Source organism: Phalaenopsis equestris, unplaced genomic scaffold, assembly GCF_001263595.1.
Source record: "Phalaenopsis equestris unplaced genomic scaffold, ASM126359v1 Scaffold227807, whole genome shotgun sequence".
NCBI lineage: Eukaryota > Viridiplantae > Streptophyta > Magnoliopsida > Asparagales > Orchidaceae > Phalaenopsis > Phalaenopsis equestris.
The window spans coordinates 45,911-66,825 of NW_018245792.1; the positions used below are offsets into that span (position 1 = coordinate 45,911).

The 20,915-nt window shown below is 38.1% G+C and overlaps 1 protein-coding gene across 1 annotated transcript in view; it reads left to right on the forward strand.

Annotated features, from left to right (window-relative positions):
• The first annotated feature begins 523 nt into the window (after window positions 1-523).
• The window catches only part of LOC110037951 (protein CELLULOSE SYNTHASE INTERACTIVE 3), a 38,238-nt gene continuing 17,846 nt past the window's right edge, over window positions 524-20,915 (forward strand). Inside the window, exons 1-3 of the mRNA XM_020742699.1 lie at window positions 524-1,509; window positions 1,693-1,832; window positions 1,995-5,058. Of these exons, the coding sequence (XP_020598358.1) occupies window positions 1,765-1,832; window positions 1,995-5,058 (3,132 nt within the window). The 5' untranslated portion in view covers window positions 524-1,509; window positions 1,693-1,764. The remainder of the gene's footprint in view (window positions 1,510-1,692; window positions 1,833-1,994; window positions 5,059-20,915) is intronic.

The following is a 20,915-nucleotide window of genomic DNA, read 5'->3' on the forward strand; positions in this document are numbered from 1 at the left end:
AAAGAAAAAAGTGATATGAGCAAAGAAAAAAATTACTATAATGCTCAAGTATACATAATATAGACGCAAAAACTTGACCCCATTACTAGAAAAAAGTTAGAACTGTAAAGAACCTTTGATCCACGATAATCCCCAATTTAAAACCATCTATTTATTGACTCGTGTTCCACAAAGAAAGCTAGATAATGAGTTGTGCATCTAATAAATGAAGACAAATAATTTATATTATTTTCAATTTATTTCAAACCAAACAAAAAAAAAAAAACATAAAGTCCCACGTTTATTTTAGAGTTAACCAAACAACCATAAAATGTCTCAAAGATATTATATTAAAAGTACTCTACAAATATTTTATATTGTACTTCATTTTCAGCGAGCTAAATAACCCCTAAGCTTTTTCATCAAATGCAAGGGAACATCTCAACTCTTCCCATAAATACTGATCAGAGGAAAAACTTAAAAGAGAACTAAAATAGTTATCTTGAAGACTTGCTTTCAAGCAATAAAAAAATAGTAGAGCTTCCTGTCTATCCTTTCTCTCGCTCTGAATTTTTCTGCTAGTCTTCCGAGTAAAAATTGGATGCTCCACAGTTAAATTCATATTCATAAACCATGTAGAGAGGTCGGCAATCGGAGCATAGAGAAGCAGGGGATTACCACGGCGAGGAATTTGGCACAGGGAGCAGTGCCATTGCAGGAAACCCGTCTTCGGTTTCATTTTTCTTTCTGATATCGTACATAGGCTACCCCTTGATCCCTCTCGTAGCGTCAATGTTAACGCACATAGGCTCCTCACTTCTCATTATTTCTAGGTGAAATTTCTCTCGTTCTCTCGTTCGTAGAAGGGACCGTACCCATTGTCCGCCTCTGTGGGGGTAGCATCGCTAATTTCGGCGGGGAACAGACGAAGTCTAGGGAGGAACACAACGGAGAGAATCCAAGAAATCAGCAGGCGAGAGCCAAGAGAAGACCTCCGCTTGCCAAGCTCTCTCTCTCTCTTCATATCTACGCATTGTTTGATGATTAGAAAAATCGGGCCGAGGTCTTTGAAGCTAAAAGCTGCAAGCAGCCGCCTTTTCCTCTTCTCTTCTCGGCCCCCGCTTGTATTGCCGAGGCAATTTAAAAATGCTGTGCTGGATTTGATTGTTGAATCCCTTCTTTTCGGGTTTTTAGCATCCTCTGAGTGAATGCTTGGTCTTTGACTCGATTCAAGTTCAGTATACGTCAACACCTAAATGGACTCCGATCTGCTGGTGTCCCCCCTTCAGCTTATTTCATTGTGATTTCAAGAATCTCTAACAAGGAACATTGACTAAAAATCAGTTGTATTAAGTCCTAGGCCTCGAGATCTCTTATGCGTCAATTGCGCTTGCACGGCCGGGGGGGAAGAAGATCGGTTGAGAATTGTGTTCTTTTGAGCTAAAATTCTGTAGGTTTCGCTTACTGAGGGTTTTTCACTTGAACTGTTCGTATAAAGGGCTACTCTTTCGTGCTTTCCTCTTACGTTAGGTAAATTTTCTTTGTTTCATTAATGTATTCTTGTCTCAGTACTTGAGGAAGCTTCTTTCCGGCTGGCATCCTTGATTTGGTGATCTATATCTATGATTGTTGAGCTTTATCCGTGCCTTCATTTTTTGTTCAAATATCAGAACTAGTCTTTTGCGTATTGAGGAATTAGATTTTGTTGTGCAGACGAGACGTTGCTCTTAATTGAGGCGTAGATACGTAAGGTGGAAATCTGGGCAGAATTAGTCATTAGTGTTCATGCAGAAGGCTCGTGAACTTAGGGACTTGGTTTCTCCTTCATCTTCAACTTCATCTTCTAAATCTAGGTATGCGTAAAATCCTTTTTATTATTAGTTTTTTTTTTGTTTTGACTTGGAATGTTTCAGCTTTCTCTTGTGGCATGTCTCTACCAAGCAAGTGCGAAGTCGAACAAAATTTCATCTTTTTTTTTATTTATTTTATTTTTGACAAGCATGCTTCCTTATTAGAGATTCTGATGGGGGGAATACAATGGATTGTCCTGAATCTACCATGGCCAACGTGGCCTTCCTCCTGGAACAGCTTCATGCTGGCATGTCCTCTCCAACCGAGAAAGATATGATAACCGCTCAATTGCTGTCTATTGCTCGGGCTCAAAAGGAGGCAAGGACTATGATTGGTTCACATTCTCAGGCAATGCCACTGTTGATTTCCATGCTTAGGAATGGCACACCCACAGCAAAGGCGAATGTTGCTGCAACACTTAGTGCCCTCTGCAAAGAGGAAGAGTTGCATCTAAAGGTTCTCTTGGGTGGGTGTATCCCTCCATTACTCTCTCTTTTGAAGTCCAAATCTTCCGAGGCTAGGAAGGCGGCTGCTGAAGCCATATTTGAAGTATCTTCAGGTGGGCTCTCAGATGATCATATTGGTATGAAAATATTTGTCACTGAGGGTGTTGTGCCTACCCTTTGGGATCTGCTTGACCCAAATATAAAACAAGACAAGGTTGTTCTGGGCTTTGTTACTGGGGCATTGAGGAACCTCTGTGGTTTCAAGGACGGATACTGGAAGGCAACGCTTGAGGCTGGTGGTGTGGACATTATTACTGGCCTTCTTTCATCTGACAACACAGCTGCTCAAGCAAATGCTGCTTCTCTTTTGGCACGCTTGATATTGGCTTTTGGAGACAGCATCCACAAGGTAATAGATGCTGGCGCAGTGGGTGCCCTTCTCTGTCTTCTAGGCCATAATAATGATATATCAGTTCGTGCCAGTGCAGCTGAGGCTTTGGAAGCCCTTTCTTCCAAATCAATAATAGCCAAAAAATCTCTGGTAGATGCTGGTGGCATAGCAATACTAGTTGGGGCCGTTGTAGCTCCTTCAAAGGAGTGTATGCAAGAGCAGTCTGGTCATGCGTTGCAGAGACATGCGGTCAACACTTTAGCCAATATCTGTGGCAGTATGTCTTCTCTAATTCTTTACCTTGGAGAGCTAGCCATATCGCCTCGTATGGCTGCACCTGTGGCTGATATAATTGGAGCTCTTGCTTATGCACTGATGGTTTTTGTGGTTAATGAAGAAGTTTTTGATCCAGTTGAGATTGAAGGTCTTCTCATTGGTCTTCTGAAACCCCATGATAATAAGCTTGTTCAGGATCGCATACTTGAGGCTCTAGCCAGCCTATATGGAAATCCTTTTCTTGCTAGCAGGCTTGAACATGCAGATGCTAAGAGAGTTCTCATCGGACTGATAACATTGGCTGCGGCTGACGTTCAGGAACAACTTATACTTTCTTTTTCTAGCTTATGTTGCGAGCCTGTTGGCATTTGGGAGTCCCTTAGGAAGAGAGAGGGTGTTCAGCTGTTGATATCTTTTCTAGGACTTTCTACTGAGCAACACCAGGAGTATGCAGTTGCCTTGCTTTCAATATTGACAGATCAAGTGGAAGAAAGCAAATGGGCCATCACAGCTGCTGGTGGTATCCCACCGCTTGTTCAGTTGTTATACATGGGGTTTCATAAAGCAAGAGAAGATGCAGCTCATGTCCTTTGGAACTTGTGCTGTCATAGTGATGACATCCGGGCATGCGTTGAGAGTGCTGGAGCAGTGGCAGCGCTCCTTTCGCTTCTAAAAAATGGTGGTCTGAAGGGCCAAGAAGTTTCTGCAAAAGCACTTACCAAGTTAATACGCCATGCGGACACTTATACGATCAATTATTTGTTGGCACTTCTCTTAAGCGACTCAATTAGCTCTAAGTCTCATGCTATCACAGTCCTGGGTCATGTGCTGACCATGTCATCTCATAAAGACCTCGTGCAGAAGGGTGCTCCTGCTAATAAAGGACTCAAGTGTCTTGTAGAAGTTCTTAACTCATCAAATGAAGAGACCCAAGAGTGTGCTGCATCTGTACTAGCTGATTTGTTTAGTTGCCGACAGGACATATGTGACAGCCTTGCAACAGATGAGATTGTGCATCCTTGCATGAAGCTTTTGACAAGTAAAACTCAAGTTGTTGCTACTCAGTCAGCCCGTGCTTTGGGTGCATTGTCCCGTCCCAACAAAGCCAATTCTCCAAATAAGACTAAGATGTCCTATATTGTAGAAGGTGATTTTAAACCTCTAATAAAGATGGCAAAAACATCCTCTATACATTCCGCTGAAACTGCTGTTACTGCTTTAGCCAATCTTCTTTCTGATCCGCAAATTGCAGAAGAAGCTATCACGGAAGATATTGTTTCAGCTTTGACAAGAGTTATGGCTGAAGGCTCTTTGGCTGGAAAGGTGAATGCTTCGTGTGCTTTAAATCAATTGCTAAGCCACTTCCCAGTTGGTGATGTTCTTACAGAAAATGAGTGTCAGTTTGTTCTTCTTACACTTGTTGAATCCTTAACTGGCATGGACATAGATGGGGTTAATTTTTCTGATTCATTAGATGCGTTAATATTGTTGGCTAAGACAAAGCATTGTGTGAAATTTAGATATCCTCTATGGTTTGTCTTTTCTAAGGTACCAGTCAGCTTAGAACCATTGGTCAATTGCTTAGCCAGTGGAGGTTCCTCTGTGCAGGACAAGGCAATTCTAATTCTTTCTAGGTTATGTCGAGATCAATCTGTTACACTCGGCAATCTTTTGGTGGGAAGATTGGGAAGTATCACTTCTCTTTCTAATAGAATTTTGAGGTCATCCAATATAGAAGTTAGGATCGGTGGGGCTTCCCTTCTACTTTGTGCCGGCAAAGACCACAAACAACAGACATTGAGTGCACTTGAAGCATCTGGGCTTCTAAATGATCTCATTTATGCTTTGGTAGATATGATGAAACTTAGCTCAAATTTTAAATATCCTGGAACTGAAGCGCAACCATCAAAAAATTTTGTTGAGATGAACTCAATTCATCGTAATCTAGATGATTTGAGTGCCCCTGATCCTGCTGCTACCTTGGCAGGCTCAGTTTCTTTGTGGCTAGTTTTAATAATTGTCTCTTACCACGCAAAAAGCAGAATTACTTTTTTCGAAGCAAGGGGGGTTGAGGCAATCTCAGATAAGATGGAAGGCTATGTTACCAATTCACAGGTTTGATTACAAAATGCTTTTTTTTTTTCCTTTCTTTTGAAACATTTCGTGTACTAGTTCTGTAGAAATTTATTTTATTGGCAAAATCTATTAAAGTATTGATTTATATTTTTTTTGTAGCTAACAAAGCTTTTGCAATCTGTTCTTTCATAACATGACTACATTATTTTCCTTTTCAGTTGGGTTTAAGTTTTATTTCTTACAAGTTTAATTAGCCTATTTTATTCATTTTTCTTATTTTCATGCAGACTCATTTAACCTAAAATTTCATTTTTATCCCCATTCCTTAGTCAGCCACATAGATACCTCTGTGTACTTGAGCATGATTATCTTAATGTATAATTTAATTCAGTTAGAACTTAGAAGCCCAAGAATGTTTCCCTTATGGGTCTTGTGTCACGAACCGACTCGGGGCTTAGAATTAAACAAGACGGGAATGAACGTTAGAATTAAATTCCCTGATATTCTAATTCTAACTGATAATTTAATATTGAATATTCATTAAAAGGGTCATTAAAGAATGAAATTTAATTAACAAGTAAAAGTTTTATCTTTCCGGTTTCTGTACTTGCCTCCCATACACATTAGTCCTCCTATATTCATCTTATTCAAAAGCTTAAAATCTTAAAAAAATATTAAATCAATCTATTGAGTTATCTAAAAATAACCCAGAAGTAATCATAGAAATAAATCTATGCATGCTGAACATTTATATTTTATTCTAGAAAATCATATAATAATATAATGTATTCATAACTTTAATCAGTTAAAATAATCTAAACATCTAATATGTAACTTTAATTTTACTTTTACTTCATCTTCCTAACATTCACATCTGTCTTAGAAGAATCGTCAAAATATAACCTAATACACTCATGCTTGATATTATTGTGTCAGTGTAGTGATTCTTTATCTACTTTACACGACTCTTTTAAGTGAAAATTTTTCTACTTGCCCCAAGCCAATATTCTCTCATCGGCATTGCAGTTAGCGATCTAAACATCACAATTGTTTGAGTTGGTATAATAACATCTATATGCATGGGTACACCGACGCCCCCTATATGTACCATAAGAGGGTGAACTCCTTTTAGCATGCACATACAAGCATTCATGTATATACTATTTCAATCTTCATAACATACATTCTATTTCCTATGAGACAATTTACATTTATATACTAATGAATATTTGCTCTTTTATTTAAATTTTATGTCATGAAATATATTTATTTATGCACATATACTAGAATTTACATTTCATATAGTAAGATGACTTCTTAAAAAAACTATAATGGAACTATTTATACAATAGTTTTAATATGTATATTTCATGTCTATCAATATGAAAAATTGCATATTATTTAATTACATTGACAATAGGCATATTGGTGAAAAATTGTAAGCAATGATATATTTAAAAACAAGAAATATTACTGAAACTTAAAAACACAATTACTCACCTCAATCTTGCTTGCTTGTCTCACGGACTTTTTAAATCTCCAACCTTAGGTTTAAATGTTCTTCAACCTTAATTGTTGTTATACATCAATATTTTATTAAATATTAATTCTAAATAAAGTAAATTAAACTTTAACTTTAATTAGAACATATTTTATCTTTCAAAGTGATTTATCCATTTATCTCAAACTGTATCTCACTTACTTCAAGTATGTCTTTATTTCAAATTCATCTATTATTGACACTTTAATAATTCACTTATATGTATATATATATATATATGTATGTATATATATATATGTATGTATATATATATACATACATATACATACATATATATATACATACATATATATAATATTATTTACTTTTTTAATTGTTCGGCTGCTCTAACCAGTGCACAAGCACCGCAAAGAGCCTTCTTGTTTAACGTGAGGCACAACTCCCTTCTCCCTCTGCAACTTTGGCCATGGCTGGGTAAAGGATTTCCTTTCATCCTGCACTAGTGCTTTGCCTCCTCCTCCTCTTGAACCTGAAAGCTCCTTTGCTCGTATCCGCAGGTTCCTTCGGTCAAACTCGCTAGACTAGGGTTGGTCGGGGTCGGTTATTTTTTCCGCGCTGCAACTCATCGACACAGATATTTAAACCCAAGCTTGACTGTCTGCTTGATTTGGTTTGTCATGCTATGCTGATCTCTTTGATGTGAGTATATAAGATTCATCTTCTTCCCATAGTCAGCATCGCACGAGTCGGGACAACGCTAGTCTTCAACCACCCCGTGTTCTCTTTCTCCTCACTCTCTGCTCTCTTTCAATCTCCTTATTTCTCATCCTCTTGTTTGAATGAGGCGTTTGACTCCTAAATACGAAACTGTCGTGAGGTTATCCCTCTAAAATTTATTTTATTTTATTATTATTATTTTATATTATTTTTAGTTATTACATGACCTTCAGGATCTGTACCAAATCCATATCAAACCCAATAGAACGTTTAGCTTATGGTTTATGCATTTTCACAAAGGAAGCTAAGGACTCCCTTAAAGTTATCACAACTATGTTTTACATTTAAGAAATTTTAACTAAGTGCACTTTAAATCATATAATAGAATTCATGTCTTGTCATATCATTCATAACATCATATAAGAACTTAAATGTATTAATAAGCTAACCCTAAATGTTCAATGTGGTTTTAATGATAGGTACTATATATGTTCAAAATAAACTAATGAGAGTATTGTTTGATTCAGGAGCATCACATTCTTTATACTTAAAGAATTGGTTTAAGTTAGGCAATTAAATAGTACCTTAATGTTTGTTATATTATTTGTTAAAATGTCAAACGGTACTTCTGTGGAAGTTTATCAATCATCTCAGGTAAATCTATGATTTGTGGAAAAGATTTTGATGTATAATTGATTGTATTACCCTTGGTGGAGTTTAAAGCAACTTTAGCCATGTATTGATTATCTAAAAAATGTTGCAATTTATTGTAATAAAAAGACTGAAAAAGTAAGTGTACCTGAGGAGGCAAAATTCAAATTTTGTAGCGATAAAGGTGTTAGCTTCGATGATAATCACATACTTGAAGGTCTTTAACATATTAAACAGTGGAAGTCAGGGTTTATTGGCTCTTATAAATGATTGTACTAAGCAAATAAAATATTTGGGTGATATTCCAGTGGTAAAGAAATATCCAGAAGGTTTCTTGATAATTTACCAGGAGCACCTCCAATGAGAGAGATTGATTTCACTAATGAGTTATTACCAAGTTTTAAGCCAGTATCCATTACATTCTACAAAATGACAATTACAGGAACTTTAAGATAAGGGATTCATCAGGCCTAGCACCTCACATTGGGGAGTTCCATTGTTATTTATAAAGGACGGAAGCTTCGGGGTGTACATTAACTACAGAGAGTTGAATAAGCTCACAGTTAAAAATAAATATCGACTACTGAGGATCAATGACTTGTTTGATTAATTAGAATGAGCTTATATATTTTCAAAAATTGATCTATGATTAGACTATTACCAGTTGAGGATTAAAGAGGAAAATATGGTGAAGGAAGCTTCCAGGATCAGATATGAATACTACGAATTTATGGTGATGACATTTGAACTAACTAATGATCTAGCTGTTTTTATAAATCTTACCCTAAATCTATAAAGTGTACTTTTCTTATGCATGCCTTTAACAAGGAGTATAAGTGTTACTCTCCTATTACCAGAAAATACAACTCCATGGATGTCACATTTTTTTTGAAAATCAATCATACTATACCAAATCTAATATTTAGATGGAGAGTGCAAAATAAACGTTAATTTTGGGATGCACTTGATGACACCCACACGGTCTCACTACCTCATCCACCTAGCCCTCTTATTCTGGTTGAGGATGTCCAACCAATCCAGCCAACTCAACTTGAAGTCCATAAGAAAGATTTCATGTGTACACAAAGAAGAAAAACCTTGAACAGGTGGAAGGTAACTTGCGAGGACAAAACTGCATAAACCAAAACCCGAGTCTGCATTCATCTGAATATTTGGGTCAGGAGTCTAGTACTCAGGATTTACGCCCTTCCTCTTCTGATGTTAGTGATAAGGAAAGCTACATTAGATATCCAATTCAAGAGTATGTAGGATATGAGAAGCTATCCACATCCTATAAAGCTTTTGTTTCTAACCTTGATAGTGTGCATATTTCTAAATCCATTCATGAAGCTCTTGAAAATCCAGAGTGGAGGAAAACAGTTGAAGAGGTGATTTAAGCATTGAAGCATAATGACACATGCATCCTTACGAAACTCCTTCGGGATGTTCAACCTCAAATACAAAGCTGATGGAGGTATTGAGAGATTCAAAGCCAGACTTGTCCTAAAAGATTTCACTCAAGCATATAGGATTGATTATCAGGAAAGCTTCACACCAGCTGCCAAACTAAACACTATCAGGGTTCTCTTTTCAGTAGTAGTAAACAAGGAATGGGGACTTCATCAACTTGAAATAAAAAAATGTCTTCCTGAATGAGGATCTGGAAAAAGTGTATATGGAGATACCACCAGGACTTAAGAATGATTCTAGTAAACACCTCGTATGCAAACTCAAGAATCCTCTCTATGGGCTTAAGCAATGACGAAGAGCATAGTTATGAAATTTAATGAATATTTTCAAGGTCAGGCTGATCATACTCTGTTTATAAAACATACTCAGGGAGGTTACCTTGCTGCACTGATAGTGTATTTGAATAATATGATTCATAATGATGTTGATGAAAAAGAGATTTTCAAGATCAAATAAGTGTTTATCACTGAGTTTGAAATTAAAGACCAGAGAACAATGAGATATTTTATAAGTATGGAAATGGCAAGGTCCAAAAACGACATCGTTATATCACAGAGAAAATACATCATAGCTTTACTAAAGGAGACATGAATGATTGGATGCAAGTTTGTTGATACTCCAATAGATCTCATAAAAAATTCTAATAAGGGAAGATATCAAAGATTCGTTAGAAAGTGCATGCACCTGTCACATGTGAGGCCACATATTGCTATAAGTAATGTGATCTAACACATGAATAACCGAAATGAAGAGCATTTGGAGATAGTGTATAGGATTTAGAGGTTTCTTAAAAGGAGTCCTGATTATGGATTAATTTTTGTGAAAACCAGAAATAAAGAGGTAGAAGTCTACACTGATGCAAGTTAGGCTAAGGAATTCACTAACATAAGATGTATGGGAAAATTTGGTTACATGGAGAAGTAAGTAGCAAGTTGTTGCTTTTATAAGTAATGCTAAATCAGAGTATAGGGCACTTGCCTGACAAATTTGTGAAGGGCTTTAGATTCGGAAGTTATTAAAGGAATTGAAGTGCACCTCCAATAGGTCATGTAAAATTTTGGAATCGAGTAGAGTAATATTATTGAGCAGCAAAGGGAAATAAATACATGATATAAGGGGTATAAAAAATGAAAGATATAATACCTAAATCTTTCCTAATAACACCTAAAATATAAAAAGGAAAGACATAAAGTGAGAAATATATATAAAATAATAATCGGAAAGACAATATAATAAATATAAATAATTTTAAATATTACTAATACTCCCTCTCAAGTTGAAGCGTAGATATCAATCATGCCCAACTTAAATTTGAAGTCGTCGAACAATGACCGAGGAATGTTCTTTGTGAAGTGCGAGTTGACCACTGGATTAGGCAAATGGAACACAAATCTCTTTGGAATCAAGCTTCTTCTTGATGAAGGGACGATCAATCTCTACATGTTGGTGTGATCGTGTTGGACCGAATTATGAGTAATTTTAATTGTGGCTTTATTTTCACAGAGCAGTTGTAGAGGAGCAAAGAATGACATACGTAATTCGCAAAACATGATGCGTTACTAGAGTGCTTCACAAATTCCCAATGACATGGAATGAAACTTGGCTTCTTCACTGCTTCGGACAAGTGTTGGTCAATTTTTTAATTTTGAAATTAATTTTAAATTTAATTTAATATAAAAAAATGTATAATTTTTATATTTTGAAAATAGTGGTGTTTTAATTTTGGAAAATGAAATCGAATGGATCTCATTCGTCTAGTAGTTTACATAATCATGTTCGATACCACGAATATTACACCTTCTCAAAAGATAAGTGTATACTTAGGAGATAGACTTAATCATGCAAATTAAGGGATTTGTGACATCAATTTGGCCTGCAAATCTTTTATGTGTGACCGATAAGTTCCTCTACCTAATATAAATATTAGGTAAGATTCATTTTACCTGAGTTTCAAGTTCTCTATAGAGGCAAACCCCTATAGTTAATTACACCTGAGATGGTCGACGTCACTTGAGAAAACTCTCAATAATAGTCAGAGGTACTAATCCTCAAAAATTCAAGATTTTAGGTTTTCACGGTAGGACGCGGAAGATCAAGTGGGAAAGGACCAAATGGGAGTAGTTATTTTAGCAGTCCAAAGGAGGGAAAAGCTAGGGGACGTCACAGATCATGAGGAAAACCCTCAGTGACTTCTCAAACTATTCTACTGTGTGACTGCGTTTTGGAGATAATATTATCTAAGTGTTTAATCTTGTCTATTTTATTATTTGGGATTTACACTTGCATAATACCCGATTATGCAAATAGCCCGCAGAGATAGGAGGGTTTACGTCATACCGAACAAAAATCTTAGAACTTAAGGCGAGTTAGGACTTACACTGCATAACATAGTTGCACAGGAGTCTGAAGAGAATGTGAGGATTTATGTTGCGTTGGGCGAGCCACCTCGAAGTTCTATGACTTGTTATTTAATTCTAAGGATTAATTTAGTTGATGTATATCTATTTTGCTATTGTAGAACGTCGATCACCTCTGTTTGTAGCTTGCTCCATGCTCCTCATTGTGCTGCTCATGAAGTTTGCTCCTAGCTCCATGTCGTAGCAGTTATGGGTATAAGGTTTAAGTGTACGTGTAATGGTTGGGTCTGAGGGTCTACCGTAGGGTACCTTCTAATATATGTCCTACTGTTATCTCCTCTAGGAGTTTAACAAATTTTATAATGCAGTAAAGAGAATAGTAAAGTGCTATAAACATAAAATAAAGGTTGTGTACCTGAGTCTTTGCCACTGTTGCAAAAATGTTAGTGCAATAAACACAATATAATAATGTGTAGGTAAACTTAAATAAATTACTAGAAAATCTGGTACAAGAAAATCTAAACAAACCATAGAAAAAAACAGAACAAGTAAAACAAAACACGATGTCACATATAAAGGACCAGAAGTGGGTGATTTATATGTGATATTAGAAATGTCTCCAATAGCTAGGAGGATTTGATTGTAAGTTTCAAGTTCGAATCCCGGAGCATTGGGTTTCATTGCAGGTTAAATCATGGCGGAAATTTCACTATTTCATTTAATTAAAGAAGTCATGAACCACATCTTGATGTATCATCATGTTTAGTGTTTTAATCAATTTGTAAATTAAGGTAAATGCTTAGTTTTTTCATTCATTTGAAAATTAGGTAGATGAACTCTCACTTAAAGTGTGCTTATAAAATTTAGGAAGTCTACATTTTAACTTGAGCTTGAAGAGACTTAAGGTGTTTTACCCTCAATTAAGTGTTTTTCAACTAATCTTCAAATATCTTTAAGTGTTTTTCAAATAATTAAATCAGAAATTCTCATTTTAACTTAATAATTTAACAATTGAAATTAAAAAAAAGAAAGGAGAAGGCTGACCTACTTCCAAAACTAACAAAATCAAGGGGGGGAACAACAAGTGAATCGATCTAAAAACATTTAAATTCTTTCAACAACTGTAATTAAATCGACCATCGAGAAGAGTGCTTAAATCTATTCTAATACAGTGTTTTGATCAGCCCAATAGTTCTCCGGTTCAGCAAAAAAATGAAGTAAAAAGACCACCAAATAGACTCAGAAAAGTACAGCTCGCAAGCCACGAAACGAATCCAAAAAGTGCAACACACAAGTCGCTAAACAGACCCAAAAGTGCAGCCCATAAGTCGGCAAACGGGCCCAAAAAGTGCAGTTAAACAAACCCCTGAACAGTCCCAAAAAATCGTGCATTTAAAGGCTTCAAAATCAATGTTTAAGGACTCCAAAATAGTACATAAACTGCTCTAAATCGATAAACAAAAGCACCTCAAAACAGTTCCAAAACAAGCCCCTAAACAACCCAAAAAATTGTGCATTTAAAGGCTTCAAAATCAGCACTTATTCAACCAAAAAAAAAAGGTGTAAATAACCCCAAAAATAGTGTTTAAAAGCTCCAAAAACTGCGTTTAAAGCGTTCAAAATCCACATTTAAAGGCTCCAAAAGAGTACATAAACCGCTTCAAAACAGTGTGCGAATCAACACCTAAACGCTATGTTCATCTCTCCAAAACTGTAGGTAAACCAACTCCCAAGAAGATACGTTTAAACTTTCCCCAAACAGTGTGTAGTATGCAGCGAAAGAATTCCTTTATCACACATGCAAGTATTCAAGTTCTCAACATATCAGTCAATAATAAGTGCATTACACTTCAAGCAACAAAACCACCACAAAAAAAAAAAGGGAAGCTCAATTTGTCAATCATAGGAAGGTTGCTCATATAATGTCAGTTGACCCTATTTGGACTCATCCTAATTTATTCTCAAAATAATTCAATTCTAAGTGCTAGAAGAATATGGATTTAAAAAGAACGTAACATGAGATAATGGGCTCTGTCAGGCAGCAACAAACACTGCATATTTTTGTATCTGCAAGCTAATAAAGAATAGTTCTCTACCAGTACATTGTTGGGAAGCCACTTGGAGAAACTTTAAACGGCTGGCGTTTTGGTGGAGAGAGGCGCGAGCAGGGGTTTCTGTCGTGCGTATCAAAGGAGGGAGAGAAGCGGGTAAGGGAGAGAGTTTCGGTGCCGAGAGGGATGAGGAGAGCTGCTAAGGCTTCGATCGAGAGAGGAAGAGGGAGCCGTGAGCTGAACTTTTGTCTTAGGCAAGAGGGAGTCGAACAGAAGAGCTGCGGTGGAGATGATGGCTTCAGTCAAAGTGAAGAAACAAGCCAAAATGCCAGGAAGAGGCGAGCGGAAGTCTCGAGCGGGAGAGTTTCGGTAGAAAGGGAGTCAAGTGAGAGAGCTTCGGTGCAGATGGGAGGTGGCTAGCGAGTGTGGGAGAAGAGAGGCGAGGCCGAGCGGGGCTTCTTCGTCCGGAAGAGGGAGGCGGAATCGAGCGGTCAACAGTGGGAGGAGTCGAGTGCTGGGAGAGTTTCGGTGCAGAAGGCAGGAGTTGAGTGGGGGACTTTGGTGCAGAAGGAAGGAGCCGAGCGAGAGGAGAAAGAGGCGAATCCTTTCGGTGTAGAGATGGGATCGCGCCGAAGGAGTAGTTTTTAGTGACCACCCAGCGATTCGAATGCCAGGGAGGCTGTATAGCCGAAGAGAGGCCGCACGACGCATTAGCAGGGAATTGAATGAATTTCATTCATGCAGTGGCTTAAATGGAATATAATAATGCCTGATTAAATTTAATTAAGGAGGATTTAGGCGGGATATGAAATTTTAAATTAAAAACTAGATTGTCAGCTCGACCCGAAATAATTGGGCTGTGTTTAGCCCGAATAGAACCCAGGTTAAGTTTAAACCCACCTCCTTTAATTAAATTTAATACGCATTGATTTTTGCGCCATTCGCCCGCGCTCGGAACTTTATCAATATGGGTGTCATATTTAGCTAAAGTCGACGTTCTGGACGCGTTCGCACAATCCATTTCATCATCCGCGGTCATCCGGACGAGTTCACCGACGATCGGGTCAACTCAAGTTTATTTCGCACTCGGCTGTAGTGATTGTATGAATTGCAACGTTCGTGTGCGGTGTGAGTTTATGTGAATGCGCACAGGTCGTTCAAGGTTAAAAGGGTGTCCCTAAGGCCTTTAAATTCTGTAGGAACCATTTTGGGGCCTCTACGTGATAGTTCTTAGCCTTTGCAACTAAAAGTTAAGAACTTGAGACTAGTCATGTGAGGTCTTCTCAAAAATGGGTTAAGAAGTTGCTTGAAGTTCTATGTAAGATTGGTTCCATTACTAGTCCTCTAGGAGGGTCAACAGGAAAATCCTGAGGCTAGATCCTAGGCTCTGGAAGAAAGAAACCAAGACCTCACAAAAAATGAGGTCAACAACAAGCACCGACTGTTTCTTGCTTTTTCAGGTGACAAGTTTTGACCACATGTATAAGCAATACCAAGAGGTAGATGGCTGATCATGGGCAGATCCAACCTAATTAGAGTTAGTATAAATTGCAATAGAACGAGAGGTGCGGTGTGAGAATAACAAACTGGAGCTCGGTGTGGCTTTTAAGTAGTGGAGGATCCGATTGGCAGCTGTGAGATGGTGCCCATAGGGGTCATGCATAAATTGTCTTACAATACCTACTGCATAGCAAATATTGAGGCGCTTATGAGCGAGATAAATGATTTTCCCCACTAGACGCTGGTGGCATGTCTTGTTCACAGGAACAATATTGGGAACATCAACTATTTCTCATTGGGGTCCATTGGTTTGCAAAGTAGAAAGTTGGTCTCTATCAATAAATTCATTACATATTTGTGCTGAGAAATGCAAATGCCTTGAGAGAACAGGGCAACTTCCTTGCCTAAGTATCAGAGAGATCCTAAATCTATCATTTCAAAGGAAGTGACAAGGATGTCTTTAAGAGATTCCAAGACTGATAGATTATTACCTGTGAGGACAATATCATTGACATAAACAATAAGGATGACAATTTAACCACTAGAGGAACGTTGAAAGAAGAGATTATGATCTGATTGGGCTTAAGAGAACCTCTGATCGCTACTATCTGTGTGAACTTGTCGAGCCAGACCCAATGAGATTGTTTCAATTCGTAGAGGGAATTCCACAGTCAACGTACTTGTCCTCGAGAACAAGTAGAGTAAAAAACTATAGGTAGAGACTTGTACACTTTCTCTGTGCAATTGCAATTAATAAAGACATTCTTGACATCCAGTTGGAGTAATGACCAATTCAAATTCACAATAAGGGATAATAGGACCCGAATGGTGTTCAGTTTAGCAACCAAAGCAAACTTCACCTCGTAGTCAATTCCATATGTTTGTGAGTAGCCTTTGGCGACCAATCATCTTTACATTCAAAGGTTCCATTGGAGTTAAATTTGGTTCTGTAGATCCATCGGTAACCAACAACTTTCTTTCCGTGATGAAGATTAACAACATCCCATGTATGATTTCGCCGAATGACATTCATCTTTTCCATTACTGCAACCTTTCAGGAAGGGTCTGCCAATGCTGCCTCAATAGTGGATAGAAGATGATCTATCAAGTAAGTGGTAAATGCTTTGTAGATACGAGACAAGATGTGGAATGAAACATATTTTGCCATGGAGTAAAGAGAGCAAGCTTGATTGTGTACCTCAATGGTAAAACCCACGTCCTCATTCAGAGCAGGAGAAATCTCTACAAGTGTAGTGTCGGGGATGTCAGCTGGGGGGATTCTCAGTTCTACAAAGAGGTAGTGGGCTCAAGATTAGGGTTATTGGGATGGGTCTCAACTGAAGGTTTGATGCACTCAGTATAGACACAGAGAGTGGGTGGGAGAGATGTTGGTCCGGTAGATGGTGGATCCAGTGGGACAGATGGTTCCTTGGGATTAGTGACTGGAGAGGTATGTGGCATATCCAACAAAGTCGGGACAGGAGTGGTGTCCAAAAAATCTAGCTCCCCCTCACTTGAGGCAGCGTTAGAGAAGTAGGGAATACTTTTAAAGAAGGAGACATCCACACTCACATAGCGTCTATTTGTGATAGGATCGAGACACCGATAGCTCTTTTGAGTGGATGAGTATATGAGGAAGATACACTTGATTGATGGGGGATTTAGTTTTTCGTATAAATGTCGTGCACCCAAATATTTTAGGGTCTAAAGTGGAGAAGAACCAATTGATAGGATAACTGGATATCAAGTCTACTAACGGGGTCCAGAATTTGTGAATTTCTTTGGGGACTCAATTGATGAGATATGTGGCGACAAGTATGACATCATTCCAAAACTGTTTCGAGACTTCCAATTGAAATATAATGGAACGAACAACTTCAAGAAGGTGTAAGTTTTTTGCTTGACTACCCCATTTTTTATAGGAGTATCTTTATAGGAGTTGTGATGAAGGATGCCCATACCAAAAGATTCCCTAATATAAAGTTAAAAAATTCACGGTCATTGTCAGTCTAATAAACTTGAATTGATATTATGAATTAGGTCAAGATGAAAGAATGAAAATTATTGAAGGTGACAATAGCTTTAGATTTATCTTTTAAGATATAGACCCACGTCATTCGAGTGCGATCATCAATCAATGTAAGAAATTACTGTTTATTAGTGTAACTAGGCATTCAAGAGGGTCCCCATAAGTCACTATGAATTAGTGAAAAAAAAGCGGAAGGAGTATAAGTGTGGTGGATATACTCGATAATGTTATAAAATTTCAAATGATACAACTGTTTTAAATATTGAAAACTGGGAGACTCAAAAGACAGTGTAAAAGCATAATAGGACATTCAATGAACTAGAAATGGTTACAAATACTAGATGAAGTGACCTCGGCAACACTGCTTTTCCCTTGGTAAAAATAGAGTCCGACTACTCGTTAGCAGTTCTAATCATTTTCCACGAATGACGATCATAAAAGACACAAAAATCAAGAGGAAAATGAGCTACACAAATTAGGTTATATGTCAACTTACTGATTTACAAGAGGTTACACTTTAACGAGGTGCATGTAACACAGATTTTAGAGTAAGGTCTGCTGAATAACAAACCCTTTACCCACAATGGAACTACGGGAGTTGTCGACAAGTTTAACTGTATCTTTTTCAGAGCATGGAGAATATGTCGAGAAGGCTTGAGAACATCCAATCATATGATATGTGACACCTGAATCAATAATCCACGAACTAGAATAAACAATAATAATGAGTGTCATCAAGCTTGTTGCCTTGACAAACATGGTAGGTCCATGGGCTAGAAGATAATTGACTAGATCCAATTAGTTTGATCAAGTGTTTCATTTGACTCTTTATGGAGTCTAGTGATTCCGGGATGTTCTAAGTGGGAGCAGGCTGTATGGTTGTGGCTTCTGAGGTCGTAGCGAGGCCCTTAGTGCGGAGGATTTGGTTGAAGATTTATTCGTTGGTTTCCCATGGAAGTTCCAACACTTGTCACGGTATGATTGTGTTTGTGATAGTAATCACAAGTCAAGTGATTGACCCGTGATAACGTGGAGGGTTGAGCACTATTAGAGACCAAGGCAAACGGTTCGGTTGATGGAGTGGAAGTCTTCGGCTTTCGTTGAGGTGCACCTCGGTGAATGCAGCACGAGTTGAAGGAAGGGGATTCTGGCCAAGAATATGACTCTGAAATTCATCGAGATCCTTTTATAAACTCATAGGAATCGGAACATACGATCATTTTCCATAATTTTCCGAAAGAGGGAAAGATCAGCCGGAGAGCCACATGTATATTATTACCTGAAATCATATTCCATCCATAAGGTCACCAAATAATTGTAGTACTGTGTCACGGTCCTTGATCTCTGTTTTGATCAAGTGTTTCATTAGACTCTTAATGGAGTCTAGTGATTCCGGGGTGTTCTTAGTGGGAGCCGGCTGTATGGTTGTGGCTTCTAACGTCGTAGCGAGGCTCTTAGTGCGGAGGATTTGGTTGAAGATTTATTCGTTGTTTTCCCATGGAATTTCCAACACTTGTCACGGTATGATTGTGTTTGTGACAGTAATCACAAGTCGAGTGATTGACCCGTGATAACATGGAGGGTTGAGCACTATTAGAGACCAAGGCAGACGGTTCGGTTGATGGAGTGGAAGTGCCAAGCATGACAAGTCTCCGGCTTTCTTTGAGGTGCACCTCAGTGAATGCAGCACGAGTTGAAGGAAGGGGATTCTGGCCAAGAATATGACTCCTAAATTCATCGAGATCCTTGTATAAACTCATAGGAATCGGAACACACAATCATTTTCCATAATTTTATGAAAGAGGGAAAGATCAGTCGGAGAGCCACATGCACGTTATTAGTTGAAATCATATTCCATCCAAAAGGTCACCAAATAATTGTAGTACTGTGTCACGGTCCTTGATCTCTGTTTTGCCTCCCAGATCTTCTTAGAAACCTCATGAAGTTGGTCTGAGCTCCCTACATTCGAGTAGGTATACTGAACCGTCGTCTATAGTGCACTTGCAGATGGAAGAAACATATACAAACGATCAATCATAGTCTCCATGGAATTGATCAGCTAAAACATGACCATGAAATTCTCTACTTCCCATGCTCCATATGTCGGATTGGTTTTCGGAGGTTCATGAATCATCTTTATGAGATAGCCAAACTTTCTGCATCATTTGACGAGCAATAACATGGTTTGGGACCATTAGAGAAAATTGGAGCTGTTAAGTTTATGGGTGGTGATCAAGAAGTTCATGTGGTTTTCCGAGCCTCGGGTTTGCGGAGAGATTGAGGTCAGTGTCGATCCTCCGGTTTGCAGAGTGATTGAGGTCAGTGTCGATCCTCCGGTGGACTCAAGTACACCGTTAGAAGAAGACTCAGTTGTGGAGGAGTCTGTCATGATGCTAATAGAGCCAAAGATGAGGTTTGGATTTTGAGACGTGGATGCAGATGTTCCCTTATGCAGCAGACAACAAAAAATGGGGGCCTGCAGGTGAGGATTTGACAGGTAGGAGGGATCTCTGTTGGCAAGAGATTTGATTCGGTTAGTTGGAAGGATATTAAGCTGGCAGGGAAGGTTAGGACTTGCAGCTGAAAGAAACTATAGGAGATCTAGCCGACAGGAAATAAGGCTGCAGGAAATAACTGTTGAAATATGAAGGCCTGTAGGAAATCTGTCCGACAGGGAAGGTTAGAATCTGACCTGCAAGAATTGGTGGCTGGAGGGCTTGCAGGACTGCGGTAGGAAAGGGGACAACGACTTGAGGGACTGCAGGAAAGGAGTGGCCCCGACAACAGAAAAGGTTTCTGGAGAAGGCCTACAGGTAGTTCCGGTGACTAGGGTTTGATCTGTGGCTTTGATATCATATAGAATTTGGACATATAGCAGGATAATATTATTGAGCAACAAAAGGGCATAAATACATGATACAAGGGGTATAGAGGAGGATAGATATAATATCTAAATCTTTCCTAATAACACTCAAAAGATAAAATGGAAAGGTATAAACTAGGAAATACATATAAAATAAATAACAAGAAAGGCAATAAAACAAGTAGAAATAACTTCTAATAAGTCTATACATATGTTCTGTAACAGTCAATTAGCCATCAGTGTTGTCAAGAATCCAATTTATCATGATAGGACCAAACACATTGAAATTGATAGGCATTTTATCTCTGAAAAGATTAATGGTGAAATTATACAAGTAATCTACATCCGGACACACTAACAAGTTATTTATGCCTTAACCAAAGCTCTTCTTTTAACACCTTCTTAGAGTTCAATGCTGCACTTGGTCTCTACAACATCTACGAACCAACTTGAGGGGGAGTGGGGAGTGTGGAGTGTGGAGTGTGGAGTGTGGAGTGTGGAGTGTGTGTCGAGTGTCGAGACGTTCGGCTCCTCTCCATGGCTGACCGGTTGCTTCACAAAACCATGGAAAGATTTGATTGAGGATATCTTTGGAAACACTTTTCTTAGTTTTATTCATTTTCTATTATTTGTTTCTTTATTTTTTTTTTTTTCGAAATCGTTTCCTTTTCTAATTTAGGCTAAGATATTTTTGGTAAGTTTGTAAAGCAGGAGGGATTGATTTCAGTATATATATATATATATACATACCATTCAT